This window comes from Labeo rohita, chromosome 20 (assembly GCF_022985175.1).
Source record: "Labeo rohita strain BAU-BD-2019 chromosome 20, IGBB_LRoh.1.0, whole genome shotgun sequence".
In the NCBI taxonomy this organism is placed as follows: domain Eukaryota; kingdom Metazoa; phylum Chordata; class Actinopteri; order Cypriniformes; family Cyprinidae; genus Labeo; species Labeo rohita.
The window spans coordinates 16,599,998-16,620,705 of NC_066888.1; the positions used below are offsets into that span (position 1 = coordinate 16,599,998).

General features: G+C 35.9%; 1 protein-coding gene across 6 annotated transcripts; it reads right to left on the minus strand.

Annotated features, from left to right (window-relative positions):
• Positions 1-2,021: 2,021 nt before the first annotated feature.
• Positions 2,022-20,545, minus strand: exoc1 (exocyst complex component 1). 6 transcript variants are annotated; one of them, XM_051138960.1, is made up of 21 exons: positions 20,383-20,545; positions 19,678-19,809; positions 19,458-19,588; positions 17,336-17,495; positions 17,021-17,038; positions 16,326-16,513; positions 15,833-16,060; positions 13,193-13,325; positions 12,992-13,101; positions 12,727-12,795; positions 10,023-10,172; positions 9,002-9,110; positions 7,193-7,237; positions 6,555-6,718; positions 4,579-4,680; positions 4,432-4,505; positions 4,123-4,351; positions 3,287-3,470; positions 2,965-3,164; positions 2,651-2,845; positions 2,022-2,561 (listed from the first exon to the last, which is right to left on the minus strand). In XM_051138960.1, exons 2-21 carry the CDS (start codon positions 19,799-19,801, stop codon positions 2,409-2,411), a joined length of 2,766 nt encoding a protein of 921 aa, XP_050994917.1. In that variant the 5' UTR covers positions 19,802-19,809; positions 20,383-20,545; the 3' UTR covers positions 2,022-2,408. The 6 variants fall into 6 exon arrangements, with proteins under 6 accessions (XP_050994917.1, XP_050994918.1, XP_050994920.1 ...); XM_051138961.1 differs by lacking the exon at positions 17,021-17,038; XM_051138963.1 differs by lacking the exon at positions 12,727-12,795.
• Positions 20,546-20,708: the final 163 nt, after the last annotated feature.

A 20,708-nucleotide genomic window follows, 5' to 3' on the forward strand; every position in this document is an offset into this window, starting at 1 on the left:
TCCAGCTCCCCCTCTATGGATGTCCAGCTCCACCTCTTTGTGAACTAATGGGTGGAGTTATGTTTAGAAGGGGTAGGGTTAGGGTGTGGTTAGGTGTCTGTCTCCACCCATTATCTCCAGCGAGGGGGAGCTACAGCTACAGCTCCTCCCATTTGGCTCTGCAGCGTTCGTGATTGATGCAGTACACTAGTCAAGTCGCTTTAAATCTACACAGCCCTGGTGAAAAAAAACAGCATATGCTGGTTAGGTATGTTTTGATGCTGGTTTATGCTGGTCCTTGACCAGCAACATGACCAGCATAAACCAGCAAATGACCAGCTTAAACCAGCATCAAAACATACCTAACCAGTATATGCTGTTTTTTTCACCAGGGAGATTCCTTAGTCAAGGTGGTAAGTAGTTTCAACTATCTCCGTTGTGAAACTGTTTTACAAACTGGACAAAAATGCAGAATAGTAACTGGAATCAGTGTTGGCGAAAGTTACTTTTAAAATTAATGCATGTGTTACTCCCTAAAAAAAAGTAACTAATTACATTACATAGTTACTTTCTATGCAAAGTAATGCGTTACATTACTTTTGCATTATTTTAAAATCTGGGCAGGGCTTGCTTGTTTGTTTTTAATAAAAAACAGTTATTTTCTCTTAAACGTAAAAGACATTTCACACCAAAAATGAAATTATTAAATGCATAAAGGATATTTGTGTTATTTAAAATCCTGTCATTCTTTAAGTACTATTGTGAGTTTGCATTCCACTGTTTTTATTCATTCTGAGGAATACTGAATACTGAAATGTTTTTGTGTGAGTGAGATGAATAAATGCATATTCACATTTAATCTAAAACTACAGTAACATGTTTACACAGGAGAGCTGCTGAAAGTCAGTAAATGCTAAAACAAAGAAACTGGCTTTAATTACAGTTGAAGTCAAAAGTTGCAGAATCTGCAAAATGTTAATTATTTTACCAAAATAAAAGAGATTATACAAAATGCTTGTTATTTTTTATTTGGTACCGACCTGAATATGGTATTTCACATAAAAGATGTTTACATATAGTCCACAAGAGAAAATAATAGCTGAATTTATAAAAATGACCCTGTTCAAGAGTTCACATACACTTGATACTTAATGCATTGTGTTTCCTTTTGAATCATCAGGGAGCACTTGAGTCCCTCAGTTGTCCTCAGTGTAAAAAGATGAATCTCAAATTCATACGGTCATTGTGGGAAAGGTTTCGATTACACAAAAATGCTGAAAAACCAAAAAATCTGTGGGACCTGAAGGATTTTTAACACTATTTTCGCTATTATTTCTCTAGTGGACTATGTAAACGTCTTTTATGTTAAATATCTTATCCAGGTCAGTACTAAATAAAAAATAACATTTTGTATAATCCCTCTTATTTTGGTAAAAATAATTAACATTTTGCTGTTTCTGCAAGGTGTCTGTAAACTTTTGACTTCAGCTGTATTTGAAAAATACAGAAATTTTTTTTGTGTGTGTAAATTTAAAAGTAATCTGTTACTTTACTATTTACTTGAAAAAGTAATCTGATTATGTAACTCACATTACTTGTAATGCATTACTCCCAACACTGGCTGTAATCAACCTCTTCTTTAAACGTACATATTTACACAGCCTCTCATACCTTATCGCTTCTATAAAACGGTTACTAATATTTAAAATATTTTAGATTTTTTTCTTTAATTAAAGCGTAGTTTTCAAGGACTGCTCACTTTAACAGTAACCAAGTTTTAATAATTGTTCTTGTTCTCACCAAGAATGGTAACTGTATTGCTAAATACAAACTGACAGATGTTAACATTCTGCTTATTATATTATTGGCTGACTACGTGGCGATGTTTTTAAAGTTTATCGGGTTGGAAAAAATGTGGGTAAAGTGATTGCAACTATGTTCCTCTGTCGTTATTTTTATAGCTTCGGTGAATCAGCATCCAACGACAATGCTATGGTCTTTTCTATTCAAAAACCACAATTAATTACAAGAAGAAAAGAAAATTAATTTTAAAAAGTATGCTTTATTTTCCTACATATGACTCCAGGCCTTTTTCTTGACATGTGCTGATACATTCATGTGCATGAAAAATCAAACATACACATTTAGTGTTCAGAAATAATAGAAATAATCAAAGTTCAGTCACTTGCGATTCACTATACTACTGTGTTATAAAGCAATTTTGTTTTTAACAAAAAAAAAAAATAGTCATGCAATCAGTAACAAAAGAAACTCAAGTTGCATGTTAGGGTTCCAGTGTTCGTTATGACACATCATTACTAGCAAAACTGCATTGTAATATATATACAAATGTATGCACTCATTCTCTTTCTTTCTCACTCACACAGCACTTTTCTTTTCACTCTGACACAATGATTCAGCTTCCTGTTTTAGTGTGACTGAGCGATACTGGAGAAGTACTCCAGCATGTCTTGAATGGTGAACTCCATAGTGATTCCTGACCCCGGGTAGCAGCGGTTTATCAGGCCCTCGAAGTGCTTGTACTGCCGAATGAACTCGTCTTGCATGGAGTGCCACACGACCTAGCGGACAGAACAATTCACATTCACGCTCTAGAATCTTAAAATGATTTAATACAACCATTTATGGCTATTTTCCTCGTTTTATTCACCTGTAACAGATTTTCCTCTTCACACAGGTGCTTATCCACTTTCTTGTAGAGGTTGTCCAGGCCCTTTTTCACCTCCTTCCCAGGGTATTCTTTAATAACCTTACGCAGTTCCTGTTTATTGAAAGCCAGCTGGTAGCTCACCTCCTCTTCACGGACACCCTGAGCTACACGCGCCACCACTCCCTCAAAGAAGTGCTGCAAAAATGGGAAGAAAATTAAAAATGGTCCATAAAAGCTGAAGAATCCAATTACATTAAATAGTCCAAACACATATAATACTGCTCAATCCTGGTTTCCATAAAGATTTGGCTTACGTTAAGTTTCTCCAGCGGTTGGCCCAGTGAGTTGATGACGTAGGACTGTAAGTGGTCTGTGTAATTCAGTTTGGCGTCCTTCCTCTCTGCTTCCAGACAGGAGATTTTGAGACTGGACAGTGTTGAGAAGATATGGTGGAAGTTCTCCATCATCACCACGTCACGTGGAGTCTTCTGACTCTCGTTGGCAACTTTCTCCACTGTGATATTCAAACAATGAGACCAATCAGTTAAACAATTAAAATGTGCATGAAGAACGGGTTACATTCTCAGTTAATGAATTAATAAATTTAAGAGGTGCGTGGTTGCTTCCAACCCTCACCGTTACTGAAGACAGCCTTGATGAGTTTGATGTAAGCTTTATCCAGATCACCTCGTCGCTCTGCGTTTCTGAAAATGGCCTCGGCTAGTTTAGCAAACTCCTCAAAGCCGGTGACAAACGGCAGGATGCCTACTTTGCTCTTCTTTGAAATCTTCACCTCCTCCATCTGACGAATCTGGCCTGACTATAAGAGCAACAGAAACATCAGAAGATTCAAATACTGGTCTCACCATCAAACAATGCTTGAAGGAGAAGTTCACTTCCAGAACGAAAATTTACAGCTTATTTACTCAGCCCTTGTCATCCAAGATGTTCATGTCTTTCTTTCTTCAGTCATAAAGAAATTATGTTTCTTGAGGAAAACAGTTAGGGTATGTCAAAAAACTCCCATCTCATTTTTTCCTCCAACTTTACAATCGTCCTACATCACTGCAGAAGTACCAACCCAGTGTTACAAAGTGAACATGCAAAGAAAGTCAAACGCTCTTTATAAAAAAAAAGGTAAAACAGCGATGTAGGACGATTTTGAAGTTGGAGAAGAAAATGAGAGTTTTTCGACCTACCCTAACTGTATTGACCCGGATTACACAGAATACGCATGCGCATGGCAGAGCTAGACAAGATGAGCATTTGGGGTTAATTATATAACGTATATCATTTTTTTTTTAGAAAATAACTGCATTTTGGAAGTTCAAACTCACGGGCACCATACAAGTCCACTATATGGAGAACATAAACAACTTTTTTACGACTGAAGAAAGAAAGACATGAACATCTTGGATGACAAGGGGGTGAGCGAATTATCTGCAAATTTTTGTTCTGGAAGCTGCACTTACAATGCATTTATCAAAGTTTCTCTTGACGGTGACCAGTACGTTGCCCAGCGTTGTGCTGAGATAGGACGCAGGATCAACATTTTCGGCCGTCCAGACGTGGTGACTCATCTTCACCAGCATGTAGAGAGAGTTAAAGCTGTCTATCTTATCACCTAAAGCTATCAGACTGTTCAGCTCTGTCTCGATGCTCTGAAAGATCTTATTCATCATCATCCGAACCATGTCCTTCCTGCAAGACAAACAGAAGTATGACCATTTGTTTTTAATCTGCTCACAAACATATTTCAGCTCAAGAGGATGGTTACTCACTCAGATATTGAATGTCTGTGTTCACTAGGCGGTCTGGAGTGAACCGTTCCATCAGCGTCGTCCACAGTCTCTGCCTAATGAGGCATTTTAACATCATTAAATCACACATAACTACAGATCTGAGACTGTATTGTATCTGATACTCACCTGAGCTAGTGTCGGATTTTGCTGCAGCTTGAAGAACTTGCTGATAAAGTCCTGTTCAGCCAGACACAGCGGCTCTAGCTCACTCAAAACCTGCTCAAAAATCTAGAAAACGACAAAGAAAGGCCTTCAATGGGAATATGTACACTATAATTGTATACTAATCAGCAGGTATTAACAGGAGAAGTTCACTTCCAGAACAAAAATGTACAGATCATTTACTGATCCCCTTGTCATCCAAGATGTTCATGTCTTTCTTTCTTCAAGGACTTCAATAGTGCCCCCAAGTTTGAACTTTCAAAATGCAGTTTAAATGCAGCTTCAAATGGCTCTAAATGATCCCAGACGAGGATGAAGGGTCTTATCTAGCAAAACGTTCAGTCATTTTCGAAACAGTTTGACAATTTATATACTTTTTAACCTCAAACACTAGTCTTGTCTAAGTCTGCGTAAATTCTGTTTTTTTTTCCGGTTCAATACGGTCAATACAGTTAGGGTATGTCGAAAAACTCCCATCTCGTTTTTTTCCCAACTTCAAAATCGTCCTACATTGCTGCAGAAGTACCGACCCAGTGTTTACAAAGTGAACATGCAGAGAAGATCAAACGCCCTTTACAAAAAAAGAGAAAACAGCGATGTAGGATGATTTTGAGGTTGAAGAAGAAAACGAGACGGGAGTTTTTCGACATAACTGTATTGACCCAGATTACGCAGGCGCATCACAGAGATGAGCGTTTGAGGTTAAAAAGTAAATAAATTGTCAAATAGTTTAAAAAAAAATGACTGTTTCGCTAGATAAGACCGTTCTTCCTCGGCTGGGATCATTTAGAGCCCTTTGAAGCTGCATTTAAACTGTATTTTGGAAGTTCAAACTCGGGGGGCACCATTGAAGTCCACTATATGGAGAAAAATTCGGGAATGTTTTCCTCAAAAAACAATTTCTTATCAAATGAAGAAAGAAAGACATTACAATTTTGGATGACAAAGGGGTGAGTAAATTATCTGTACATTTTTGTTCTGGAAGTTAACTTCTCCTTTAAGACTTGTCTGGCTTAATATAATGTAAATTACTAAAATATGTTGTAGAAAACCCATGAAAAGTTTTTGCTCTTTAAAAAATCCACATTGTTTTATACATATTTTGGACTATGGGGGCGCCATTATTTCGATGACGTCAAATGGTTGCACTCGGGGAGCGACTGGCACTACCTGTTGCTATTTTTACCGCAACACAACTCAAAATAAATTACTAATACGATGCCACATTCTGCAGCTTTTGGTTGTAATTTTTTAGTTGAAGGGCAACAGAGAAGCGATTCAAGTTTTCACTGCTTTCCTAGCGACAATAATAGGAGAAAATGAGAAGATGCCTGTTGACAAATAAAACTTAAAGTCTTTGTTCTTGCCACTTTAGCCCTGATGCCTTTGAGGCTTTTAGTAGACTACAGCTACTGAAAGAGCTTACAAATGGCAGAGACAAGAAATGCTAGATGCCATCCTGGCAGGATGTAAAACATGCCGACGCGTGTCATGACTCCGCAGCCACCAAAGGAGTTTCTCAGTGTGGATTTCACACGATATCCAAGGGCCTTTAGACTCCTTGTGGGGAAAAATCGATAATATGGCATTTGGTTCAAAACTATGCTTATATCCATCGCCACCTGTAAACTCTTTCAGTAGCTGTGGTCATTGTATCGTAATTTAATTTTCAGTTGTGTTGAGGTAAAAATAGCAACAGGTAGCGCAGTTGCTCACTGAGTGCAACCATTTGACGTCATCGAAATAATGGCGCCCCCCATAGTCTAAAATATGTATAAATCGATGTTGGTTTTTTAAGTGACATAAATATTTAATGGGTTTTCAACTACATATTTCAGTAAGATACATCGTTTACGTTATATTAAACCATGAAAGTCTTAATATCTGGGGTTCCCTTTAAATTGGGACGGAACAATCTCCAAGCTTTAGATGTGGTGCACCTTATCAAATCTGGTCCTGTCTGCTACGTCGAGGTCAGAGGCAGACATGTTGCCCATATCAAGCAGAGAAGATGACTGTGAGCGTCTGCTGTTGGAGCTGGTCACAGCAAGTTTATTCAGACTTGAGGTGGAGCCTGTAAGCTTCCCAGAGCTCCCATGTAGGCCTAAGAGAACCATCAGAGGAGAAACCATCAGAACATGAACTAGAAATTAAACATACAAGTCATATGTACTTGATTTATATTAAAATCACCTTTCTATATGGGCTATTAAACTTACCTCGTAAAATACATGCTGATCTGAAAGGGGTCATGATGTACATGCAACCCAACTAGTAAATTCTCATACAGATCACACAATCTCCCCTTTTACCAGTGATTAACATTAAACACTTTAATAATTAATAGTTCGGTAGACTTGTTTAAGGTTAGTTTTGATTGAGAAAAAGTGAATAAGGTAAAATGAAATTCATAAAACGGTGCATGTAATTCAAAAACATGTTTTGCATACCCATGAAACATTGAAACTGAATTTGAGATAATGGTTTACTGTGAAAAATATGTCAGAAAGAGATGCCCTCTGAATAAGAGGAAGCAAGGCATTATGGGATAGGCATGGCATGTGGCGCTGATACTTACTCTCCGTCTCCTGTTTGAGAGCACTCTCTTTCCGCGGAAGCGTGGCTGGAGGCCGGTTAGAAAGGCAGGCAAAGACAGAGACACGTTAGGCTTACAACATGCAGCATGGTGCCAGAGTTAGGGGTTAAAGGTCAAAGTTTTCAAATATGACATGCACTGCAGTGGCTGAATTTAGGTTTCGGGACACTAGCTCTTTGGAAACAAAAAGCTCATTTTATTTCATCACGTAGAGGAAAAAGCTGAGAATAAGGCTGCTAATGAAAGGTACTGAAACAAGAGGAACGTCTTACTAACACCTGGAAGTTTACCAGCATAAGCAGGGACAAACGTTTCCAATAAGGATGGGCACAAGTACTTAGAAATAACAGCAGTGATCAATCACGAAAGACACAAAAATAGGGACCTTTTCCCCCCAACTTCAAAACATCTTACATAGATGAAAATCCAGTTTTCATCGGTAAAACGGCATTTTATTTATTTAATATGAAACAAAAACAGTTCAACGGAGGACAATGGAATGAGTATGGAAGCCCGTTTCCACCACAAAAATAAAAGGTAATTGCGACTTATCTCACAATTCAGATTTTTTTTTCTCAGAATTGTGAGATAAAAACCTGCAATTCAGAGAAATTAAGAAGCTTCACAAATGCAAGCTTATATCACAAAATTCTTACTTAATATCTTGCAATTGCAAGTTTATATCTCACAATTCTGAGAAAAAGTCAGAATTGTGTGAAAAAGTCAGAATTGCACATTTTTATCTAACAATTCTGACTTTATACTTCACAAACGTGAGTTTATCACACAATTCTGACTTAATATCTCGCAATTTTAATTTTATATCTCACAATTCTGAGAAAAAAAGTCAAAATTGTGTAAAAAAAGAAGTCAGAATTGCAAGATACAAACAGAATTGCGAGTTTTTATTTCACAATTCTGACTTTAGAACTCGCAAATGCAAGTTTATATCACGCAATTCTGACTTAACTGCAAGTTAGTCTCAAAATTCTGAGAAAAAAGCCAGAATTGTGTGAAAAAAATCAGAACCGCAAGTTTTTATCTAACAATTCTGAATTTATACTTCGCTAATGCGAGTTTATATCACACAATTCTGTTTTAATATCTTGCAATTTTGAGAAAAAAAGTCAGAATTGCATGAAAGATGTCAGAATTGTGAGATACAAACTCACTTTTGTCAGAAAAAACATCAGAATTGCAAATTGTATCACACAATCCTGACTTTATAACTTGCAATTGCAAGTTTATGTCTCACAATTCTGAGAAAAAAAAGAATTGCAAGTTTGTATAACACAATTGTTAAAAAAAAGTCCAAATTGGGAGATAAAAAGTCACATAAAGATTTTTGTATTTTTATTCAGTGGGCAAATGGGCTTCCAGAAATTAGTGATATCTTATGTATTCAGTGTTTTCCCCCCACAGAATATTTTGTTTGTCATGCCTCTAGTATGCATTTAAAGTGTAATAGTACACACACTGTGGGCCTTGCAGCACATGTCAGAACATTACAATGACACATGTGACATTGCACACCATCATATCAGAGATAAGCAATGATTGATATCTCAGTGATGAGAATTATGTTGGATACTTTCAATTCAGCTTTGCTGAAACTATGTGTTTGTCATGTAGTGTAACATTAGTGCAAGAAAACACACACACAAACAAACAAAACATAGCATACACAAGACATACAGTGACTGAAGAAACAGCATGGACAAAAATCCCTTTCCAAGAGTTGGTTTCCTAATAAACAAACTTTAAAAAAAAAAGTTTTTATTGAGCTCTTACCAAATTTTCCTTTCCCATCCTTACTAGTGCCTGCCATTTTGATCTTTGCCACTTCAAAGAAGTCCTTAATTTCCCGCTCATACAATCGGGTCATGTAATCCACATAGGTCTGTAAAAAAAACACAAGGGAGGATTTGGATTTTTTTATTTGTCAGCAATTTTCTAATTTAGAGGAAGGTAGAAAGATCACAGGAAATAACAATGAGAGGGAACAGAAATGGGAACCACAAATGCAATTTGTCAGAATACACACAGGAACATCCAGGCCACGTCTGCCATCTCATTTGGATTTTAAAGACAGTTTAATAATAGAGGGCAGAGATGAATGCATCTAAAACATTGCATAGCACTAAGCGATGATCAGAAAAGGACTAATGGCTCTGACTGAACCCCTAAATATGGTCTCTGAATGCCTTTGCCTTTGAATTAACTGGGTCTAATGTTTGTAGAATAACATTAGCAGTACTATTAAATCTAAGAAGAGCTAAAATTAAATATAACTACTATTTTCCTCTGCTAAGGCATTGCTATTTCAATAAAAAAAAACACTGTCTCATAGAGGACACTGGCATAAGATATTGCAGTAGCATTATCATAATCCCATTTTAATGGTTGCTGTTAGTGATCATAAGGGTACTGTGCCAGCGGTCACAAATGATAACAGTGTTTTTTAGTTGTGATTACTGTTGGTGATTGTAACTGTTAAAATGTTAAACATACTGTATAATACTTATACAATAAAATATACAGAAATTACAGAGTTGATATGACATCATGAAACCATCTTTCAAAAGTGTTTATATTCACATAACACTGATTTTCTAATGTATATGTAACACCCACTTTTTCCACTTTCGCCACACGGTTCACCAATTAGGGTTTCCATTCACTTTTATGACTTTATCAAGATGGGACAATTTGTACAAACATGACTGAATCCTTTTAAACCCTAATGGTATCCGACATGCGTCCTGATAACAATTACTGTGATAATCAGTGCAGTGATGGAAGTGACACTTACCCTGGAAAGACCCTCGTATTTCTCTCTCTGGGTGTTTTTCAGCCACTCCATGAGTTTGGCGTATCTGAGCAGGTCTCTGTGCAGAGGGCTGTGTTTGGGAAGTGTCAGCTCAGCTGTGTGCTGGGACAATGTGGAGCTTTGATCGTGTCCCTACACACACAAACACACAGATTCACTCAGTGAGTGGAAACTCAGTATAAGAAAAGTTCACTTTCCAAGCAAGTTAATATTAAGGAACACACACATAGGGCTGGGTACAAATACAGATTTTCCCAATAATCAGGATCTTCATTTGGTGAATTTGGTGTTTGTTTGCTTTACAACCTTGTTGCTGTGTGAAAATATTTTATAACTCCTATTTTAATTTAATTGTGTTGTGAACATCTGTTCGTAATCTGTATGGAATGGGATGCAATCGGTACCGCAGCAAAAATTAACATCTGTCTTGAGGGATAAATGCAAAAACATCTATTCATGGAAAAAATTACTCTTTTAAAACAGTTCTTTTAAGTATATCAAAAACATACAGAGTGAACGATGCAGTCTGATCATAAACAAACAAATCTTATGAACTGGTTCGTTTTAGTAAATCAAAAACACAGAACGGCTGCAGTCTGATTCATGAACAAATGACTCTAAAGAACTCATTCTTTTTACTGAATCAAAAACATACCGTGTGAACAGTACAGTCTGGTTCAGGAGCAAATGACTCTTATGAACTGGCTCTTTTTAGTAAATGGAAAACATATAGAATAAACACTGCAGTCTGATTCATGAACTGAATTAGTGTGGTCTGATTCATGAACAAATAAAAGAATTGGTTGTTAAGAGTCATTTGTTCATGAATCAGACTGTACTGTTCACTCTGTATGTTTTTGATTCACTAAAAGGAATTAGTTTAGAAGAGTAATTGGTTCATGAATCAGACTGCAGTGTCCATTCTGTATGTTTTTGATTTACTAAAAAGAACTACTTCATAAGAGTCATTTGCTCCTTAATCAGACTACACTGTTCACACTGTATTTTTTGATTCCCTAAAAAGAATTAGTTTGTGAGAGTAATTTGTTCATGAATCAAACTGCAGTGTCTTTTCTGTATGTTTTCGATGTACTAAAAAGAACCAGTTCATAAGAGTCATGTGTTCCTGAATCAGACTACACTGTTCACACTTTTATGTTTTCAATTTACTAAAAAGAACCAGTTCATAAGAGTCATCTGGTCATGAATCAAACTGCAGTGTCTTATCTGTATGTTTTCAATGTACTAAAAAAAATTGGTTCATAAAAGCAATTTGCTCCTGAATCAGACTGTACGGTTTGCACTGTATGTTCTTGATTCACTAAAAATAATTAGTTTATAAGAGACATGTGTTCCTGAATCAGACTACACTGTTCACACTTTATGTTTTCAATTTACTAAAAAGAACCAGTTCATAAGTGTCATTTGTTCATGAATCAAACTGCAGTGTCTTATCTGTATGTTTTCAATGTACTAAAAAGAACTAGTTCATAGAAGTAATTTGCTCCTGAATCAGACTGTACTGTTTGCACTGTATGTTCTTGATTCACTAGAAATAATCAGTTCATAAGAGTCATTTGTTCATGAATCAGACTGCAGTGTCTGTTCTGTATGTTTCTGATTTACTAAAAAGAGCCAGTTCATAATAGTCATTTCTTAATAAATCAAAATGCACTGCACTAACTGTATGTTTTTGATTCAGTAAAAAATAATTAGTTCCTTAGAGTCATTTGTTCATGAATCAGACTACACTGACTGCAGTGTTCATGAATTACTCTTAGTTCATAAGAAAATTCCTTTTAGTGAATCAAAAACATACAGAGTGAACAGTATAGTCTGATTCACGAACAAATGATTCTTAACAACCAGTTTTTGTTTTTTTTGTGAAACAGCATTATACGACATGACTGGTAAAGTCTGAATCAAGAACAAATGACTCTTATGAACCAGTTCTTTAGTGAATCAACAGTGTAACGTGATTCTAAAAAAGGTGTTTAATGAACAGTTAAAATACTTAGTCTAATGCACTGTCCTGTATACCAGCAGAAAGAGAATATATTTTCACATGTAAGAGAAAACTGAGATCATTACGGAAGCACTGAAAGTTTGTGAATCAGAATTAAATCGAATCAGGAAATCTGTATAAACACTCAGCCCTACTCCCACACAAAAGGTCGCTGTTATAATACAGCGACACCGAGCTTACACAGTAATTAGTCGGGCAAAAATCACCAAGCCTCACGATTTCTTGAGCACTGCCACAAAACCAACAGTAGTACTATTTCTCACAGTCAGGCAGTTCCTTCTTAATGCATCTATGAAACATCCACATCATAAGAGCAAACACTGCAGGAACTGCATGCTGACCAGGCCATATCTTCTCACGAGCACCCCACAATTCCATTGGAAAGTGAGTAAAACAAGGCAATGAAGACCCCTTTCATCTTCAGGGGACTAAATCAACAGCTACTAAGACGAGAATGATGTTGGCTGGGAGGTTTATGGGGCGATCATCTTAGAAACCCTAAGATGAGAACATCTGGATTACATCACCATGAACATGCTTGAACGGAATGTTTCCATGGAGAGAGAGAAGCATTGATGAGACAGTTAGGTCTAAGGAAGTGGTATTGCATGACTGTTAGAGTGGGCGGGTCAAACAGGGTGCTGGAGTGGGCGTACTCACAGGGAGTGACAGACAGGACGACCTATAGAACTGAGGGATGGTCATTTTGAAGTGACTGAAGTGGTTGAACTGACAGAGGAACAGAGAGCACAGTGAAGTAAAGTGATATAGAGAGACACGACTGGTGGCCAAACAGGAACACAGGAGAAAGTATCAGACAGAGGCAGATAAAAGACTCAGAAAAAGGAAAGAAAGCCTAACACTCCTCATATATGTACTGTATGTTGTATGTAGATTTTACCTGTGATGTGTATAATAATGTTACCTGGTGCACAAACACGTTGTTGAGGTGGTTGGTGAGACGTCGGGCAAAAGTATCTCTGAGTTCAGAAAACAGATGCTGCTGCTGCTTGACTGCCATCAGCTTATCATGGCCTGTTACAGAACATCACACAAACATGAATAACGCTGCTTGTGCACACCAAAGTGCTGATTTCACACAGTAAGCAAAGTTTAAGAGCAGTACCTGGTTTGAGAGCTACGTTCATGCACTGTGACAAGGCCTCAGAAGCGTTGATGCAGGCCTCGATACCCTTAGGAGAAGACAAATCTCCTTCCTGCAAAGCCTTGATGTGCCCTTTTGATAGATCCATATAGTTCTATCATGGAAAAATGCCAAAACATTAACAAAGATAATTACAGACATCAGAAATGTAATCATATCTGTCATCTTTTGTTGGAGTTTTGTTTTAGTATCAAACATAAGCAGTACAGAACACAGTCAAAACATTTAGAGCTTTGCTCACTATGGCTGAAAAGCATAAGTTAAAGGGATAGGTCACCCAAAAATGATGTCATCAATTACTCACCCTCATCCACACCCAAAAGACCTTTGCACATCTTTGGAACATGAATTAAGATTTGATGAAACCTGAGAGCTTTCTGACCCTGTATAGACAGCAACGTGACTGACACGTTCAAAACCTATAAAGGTAGTAAGGACATCATTAAAATAGTCCATGTGACATTAGTGGTTCAACCTTAATTTTATGAAGCTACGAGAATACTTTTTGTGAGCAAGGAAAACAAAAATAACTTTATGAACAAGCCTTAAAAAAGCATCGAAGACTGACACAGAAGAGAAGAAATTCTTGAATAAAGTCATTATTTTTGTTTTCATTGCACACAAAAAATATTCTTGTAGCTTCATAAAATTAAGGTTGAACCACAGATGTCACGTGGACTTACTACCCTTCTGGGCCTGAACATGTCAGTTGCGTTGCTGTCTATAGAGGATCAGAAAGCTCTCGAATTTCATCAAAAATATGTTAATTTGTATTGTGAATGTGAACGAAAGTCTTGCAGGTTAGGAATAATTTTCATTTTTGGGGTGAACTATCCCTTTAATAAACAAAAATACAGAAGTTTAGATTTTTATATATATATATATATATATATATATATATATATATATGAAGAGTTCAGGTGCAAAAGCCTCCAAGTCCATTTGACGTTTTTCTTTAAAATAAGCATTTTTACCGGGCTCCTATGTATAGGTTTTTACCTAAGTACCAGTACTTCTGATTAGGCTGAGGCTGGGATATACCACTGCAATATATATACATATATATATTATATATATTATATATATATATATATATATATATATATATATATGTCACGATTAAGCGAAACAAAATAATTTACGTACAATTTATTAAAGGGTCCATGACTTTATGAAAACCTAATAATTGTAAAATTACAATAAAAAAATTTGAACATGCAAGTGTATTATGTAACTTAAAATAACAGCTGTATTTCCAGTAGATATTTGAGGTCTAGGTCTGTTTTCAAAAAAAAGTTTGTCGATTTCTGATTTTATACAGTTTTTTTTAAATAGTAGAAGTGGAAATGTTATAAGAAATGTAGAAATTCTTATGATTATATTACTAATTTATTTTATGGTCTCAGTACTTATGTTGTGACCTGAAATGTTGATTTAATGTCCTAAGCATGCTTATGTTTGTAGGACGATCAAGGAGATAGAATGAGTATGTGTTACAATTCCAGCAGCTATGGTGGCCAAACTAAGGCCATGCACCATGTATATGCTTATTAGGGCTGCCCTCGACTAAAGATTTTTCTGGTTGACTAGTAGTCATTCATTTTAAGCATTAGTCGACTATTAGTTGCAGGTTTATTAATAAACCATATAAATCATAATAATGAGCATTTAATTGCCTACATACCCTAATAAGCATTCAAGTGCATGCAAAAAAAGCTTGCCATAGCACACGGGGTGATATAATAATTATGAATGTGTCAGGGAAAAACAGCAAGTAGACTGCATTAATATTTTAATAATTGATTGATAAACTAGTGCTTTCTTTGTTTTCGTCTTAATAGATAGTCAGCGACACTGACTCGTCATCTCCGCAGTATGGATGCGCCTATTTGCATGTTTCAGAAGGATTACATAATCTGAGAATATTTGTTTTCAATTTAAATTGGTTGATTTAAAAGTAGACATTTTGCTCTTTCTATATATATTTTTTTCCATGTTTGTAAGACAAGTAAACAGAGTTTCAAAGTGATGCGCTCAAGTTCACAGAAACCAGGATGGCAGAAAGCGCACCCTGTTTGCTTTAATTATTTTATAAAAGCGCAATGTTTTGTTATTATTCTGAGTGGACACAAATAAACGTAGTCTTTCAAAATAAATGAGTCTTTACAGCTGTGAAAGTTCTATTACTCTTATTTGTATGAACAAAAATGACGGAGTATTTTAAGTGCAAGTGACCGCACCGACACCTCCATCTGTCATGAAGGAAGTGCACTACTATTCAGCTTCCACACCCCACACAGACACTGGAATAGTGTACATTTTGAGGTCAATGAATGATAGGTGAACGTTTGGATGTCCTGACCGATGTACCATATTACCACATAGACCAGCCATTAATGATCTGTCCGTCACGGACTGAGTGACTTCACCACTTTGTGTGGAATTTTTTTTTCTGTGACTAAGCGACTAATAATATTTTGGTCAACCAAGCCTCTTTTTGACGACTAACCGTTAGTTGACTATTGGGGGCAGCCCTAATGCTGTGTTTCACTCAACAAAGGAAGGTTTTCTTGAATCTATCTCTACTGTGTCCCAACATACCACGAGAAACTGGATCTCATCCAGTAGTTTGCCATTGTTGGTGTTGCTGATTTGGATGAGACGGTTGCTCTGGGAAATCTGGTCCATCTGCTCCTTCACGCTCTGCAGCATCTCCTCATAACTAAGCAACTTCCCTTCAATGTTGTCTACCTCTGCCAGAGCCTGATCCAGCAGCTGCATCAGGATGTTCACCTGCTTCTCAGAGGCCATGATGGACTGGATGTTAGCCTGAGGAGAAAGGAACAGAGATTACTCCTCACAATAAGAAAATTAAGGCTTGTTTTATCTTAATCAGGCTACTTGACATTATCCACTATTCTCTAATCAAACAAATTTCAACTCACATTTACCTTGGCCATTAGATAATTATTGCACTCAGTTCAATATATATAGTTAATTATAAACTTGTGCAATGACAGGTGCAATTGATACTTTCCGCTACTTCAAGTGCTATCACACCAGTGTTTTATAGGTAACAATTAAACATACTCACCCCATCTAGGACCTGTAGCTCACGGGACAGTTTCTCAGCAAAAGCCTCTGCGTTGGAAATGGCGTACTCGCAGACCTCCATCATGCCCTCAATGTCCTGCTCCTCACGAGCGTTCAGCTCCTGGTAATCGTCCAGAGCATCCTCATCTCCTCCTGCAACACTCTGACTCTCTCCGCTCGGGACTGACTCTGAGAAGAACAAAAGTTGCATGAAAATAGCGCTCTTATTAAACTCAGATGTGTATTACTGCATATGCTACCATTCAAAAGTCTGGTGTCAAAAGAACTTTTTAAAGAAACTATGTTATATGACAGTAAAGGCTTTTATAATGTAAATAAATTTTCAAATTTTGAAAATGTAGCTTTGCCATCATGTTTAAATATAGATGCAGCCTTGGTGAGCATAAGAGACTTCATTCAAAAACCATACCCAAACTTTTGAATGGTAGTGTATGTATGCATGTGAGTTTATGAACTAAACTACTCCATAAATGCAATGTAAGTAACACATGTACACAAACACAATCCAGACAGTGATCAGTGGGTAAATGTTCCCAGATAACTGCATATGTGATGAAGCAAATGAATTAATGTGAAGAAAGAAAGACATTTAATGAAGGGGAAACAATAGCAGGAGGTGGAAACTGGAGTAGGGAAATGGAGGATGAAAGATGGAAGAAAAAACAGCGTACAAACCTTCAGCTTTAGGAAGCTCTGGCCAGTGAGAGATTTAGAGAGAACAGCACAGATCAGGTTAAAGCATTAAGGGACACTCAAAAAGACATTGCAGAATCCCAAAGAGCTCAGAAAAAGACAGAGACAGAGCACTAGCCACAGGAAAACAGAAACTAGTTTGAGCTCCTACCACTGCAAATGTAACAGTTCTACATTTAAGCTTTAAGACTCTTTTCTCTCACAGGGTTTTGAGGAAATTACATATTAGAAACACACTGGTAGTTTAACAACATGCTATTACTCTCCCACAATAGTGGGAGCAGTATTGAGCCACACCTTCCAGCAGCTGTGGACTGACGTTTACAAACTCCACTTTCTTCCGAAGGTAGCGCTGGTTCAGCTTCCAGATACACGAGATAAAAGAATTCTTCTCTGCAGTGCTGCTCGCCACCCACCGATAAACCTTCTCAAAATGGAGGTCAAACTCTGGGTTCTCCTGAAGGATGGAAAAATACAAAAGTGGCTCAGTAAATTCAGGTTGATTCCAAGTTGATTATTATTTTAACGTTACCCCCAATATCCATAACTACCAGGGTTGGGGCCATTCATGAATTGAATTGAGAATGAATGGTAAATTCCAATTCACTTCCTGGAATGGAATTGGAATTGGAATTGCATGCAGCTGACAGGAAATGGAATTGGAATTGAATTGGAATGTCAGGAAACAGAATTGAAATCAAATAAATTCCACTAAATTCCACTTGAGATATTTAGGCCTGAGAGATGCAATCTTAGCGATGCCAAATTTCAGGAAATGATGATAATTCGATGCAATAAAAAGTGAATGAAATACATGAATGAACATGACTTTTTTTTGTGAGTTGAGACATATATTATGTGGTAATCATATATTGAATGTATAGTACATCCAGAAACTTATCACCACTGTCATTCGATTATTAATTCATAATGTACAGTTCTCATTTTTATTTACTTGCATTCGATCAACTCTATTTCATACATTACTTGGTATTTGTAAAGCATCATAAATAAAGTTCAAATGTATGTCTCTAAATGCAATCACAAATAAATGCTCAGAAACAGCAATAAACGGAATTGTTTTCCGGAATTCCACTTCCTGTAATTCCAATTCAAATCCAACTCTGTTTCCTGTAATTGTTGTTGAATTCCAATTCCAATTCCATTTCCTTCTTTGAATTGGAATTGTTGAGTTCATTCCTGAAATGACCCCAACCCTGATAACTACATAGGTCTCAATCACTTAAACACAAAACACTAAAAAGTACATTAAATCACATAATGTCCTATAAGTGAATTCTGGTATAACAACATTATTATGTACAGTATGTTTTTTTTTTTGATTTGCTAATTTAAAGGTGTTATTAAATTATTAGTGTTTTTAAAGATTAATTTTAAGTGAGCATTCAATGTCTGCAAAGGTAATCTACAATTTAAATTAAATTATTTAAAAAATAAATATCCAACTACCGTTACAATTTTAGTCTTTACTAAAAAAAAGTAAATATTACATAAAAAAATTAGAAATGACTGAAATAAAATAAGTTTATGTTAAAACTTAATATAAATTAAAGCTAAATAGAAATATAAAAAAATAGAAATGACAAAAGTACATAATAAATTTGTGAAAACTTTAATAAAAATGAAAATAAAAAAATGAAATATAGGACAAAAGAACATATTAATTAATATTAATCAAAATAATGAATAACGCACTACCTGTCAAAACAGCAAGATATATATATATATATATATATATATAAGCCTCTTCTGCTCACCAAGCCTGCATTTATTTAATCCAAAGTACAGCAAAAATAGTACAATTCTGAAATATTTTTTAGATATTTTTCTATAGTTTTCTATTTGAATATATTTCAAAATGTAATTTATTCCTGCGATCAAAGTTAAATTTTCAGCATCATTACTCCAGTCTTTAGTCACACGATCCTTCAGAAATCATTCTAATATGCTGATTTGCTGCTCAAGAAACAATTTATTATTATTATAATTATAATTATTATTATTATTGATCTTTAAAACATTTTTTTCAGGATTTTTTGATGAATAGAAAGATCCAAAGATCAGCATTTATCTGAAATAAAAAGATTTTGTAACATTATACACTATACCATAAATGCTGTTTTATATTATATTTAATTTATATTATAATGGTAAAACTATTTCAAAATTTGACTGTTTTTGCTTGTACTTTGGATTAAATAAATGCAGGCTTGGTGAGCAGAAGAGACTTCCCTAAAAAAAAAAAAAAAAAACATTAAAAATTTTACTGTTCAAAAACTTTTGACTTGTAGTGTATCAAATATCATCCAATAACCAATCTAGTACAGGTATATTATGCATATTATTAAGCTTTATTTCATGTCTGAATTGATACAACATTTCACATATGACCTCTGACCTTATTGGCATCTTTGGCATCAACCTCTGTCAAGTCCCGTAGTTCCCATGCCATCTGTCTCTTATAGAAATCTCCTTTATCTGATTTCTTCACTTTCACCACCTTCACCTGCACTGGACGCTCGGTAGTCACTAAAGATGATAAACAGAATTGCCAGAGTTAAAATAAACAATACAAAAAGGTTTACAGACATTCTCTGTAATCTGTGTCTGTGCTCTACCTGTGGCACAAAGGAAGCAGTTCTTCTTCTTTTTCCCTGCCTTGCAGACATTGACGATGCTCAGCAGACGCTCGTCATTAGGGGTGAAAATATCCCTCTGAAGGGCGTGCTTGATGGCAGTCATATTTATTCCTGAAATGAAAAGCACAAAAGGCTCATTTCATTTCATTTGTTTACACTACACTTCTTTTGTATGCAACATATCATCTGTCATCTGTCAGTGTACAACAATAATCAAGTCTACAAGTTATAATACTACATTACAAACTTGGCTGAAGCATTACATGCATTACAAACAGGCAAACAAAGGTGTTTACTAAAATGAATAGTCAAAAATTAATATTCAAATTTATTTTATTCATGTAGACACCTTAAAGGAACATGTGTCCTTCATTCACAGAAGTGTAATAGAAACTACCATGGTGATTCCATGTAAATACTACAGTATGTGAATATGAAAATTGTTCATTAATGATACACAGAATATAATGTGAATACCGTCAGCTGCACAGCACAGCCACAATACTTTTCCTAAATGGAGGGTTCGTGATGATTCATTAAATAATAGATTATATAACTATGCTTACTTTATAGAAAAATATGCCTTTATTGTTATAATAACATGGATGTTTTATGAAGAGGTCAGCTGACACAGTAAACAGCGCTGTGGCCTTTTCAGGAAGCTATTAAATTGCGACCACTTACCTTACGTTTATCAAACTGAGCGACGAAAATGCCTTCTGTACCGCTTTTACTTGTATTTGTTAAAAATAAAAGCTTATTTTCTGAATATCACATCAGCTGTCAGGGACCCAGCCCTGAGAGCAGTGTGAACACGAAAACTGTAATGAGAGAAGAAAACATAAACTTCCTGCTTCCGGTTAGCGTTTCTACAGTAAAAGTCCCTAAATTCTACGTCGTGCGTTTTCATTATGGAACGAACGAAAGCTATTATTTATTTGACATTGATAATTAAATGGATCTTGTGTGCATATAAAGATGATATGAACTGATGATCAATCCATACAGTT

Coding starts and splice junctions, on each gene's coding strand:
- exoc1 (XM_051138960.1), bottom strand. CDS start 19,801: ATGACTGCCATCAAGCACGCCCTTCAGAGGGATATTTTCACCCCTAAT. Junction 17,496..19,457: donor ATGCCAAAGATGCCAATAAG/GTCAGAGGTCAT, acceptor TCCATCCTTCAG/GAGAACCCAGAGTTTGACCT. Junction 13,326..15,832: donor ATGAGATCCAGTTTCTCGTG/GTATGTTGGGAC, acceptor TTTCCATGATAG/AACTATATGGATCTATCAAA.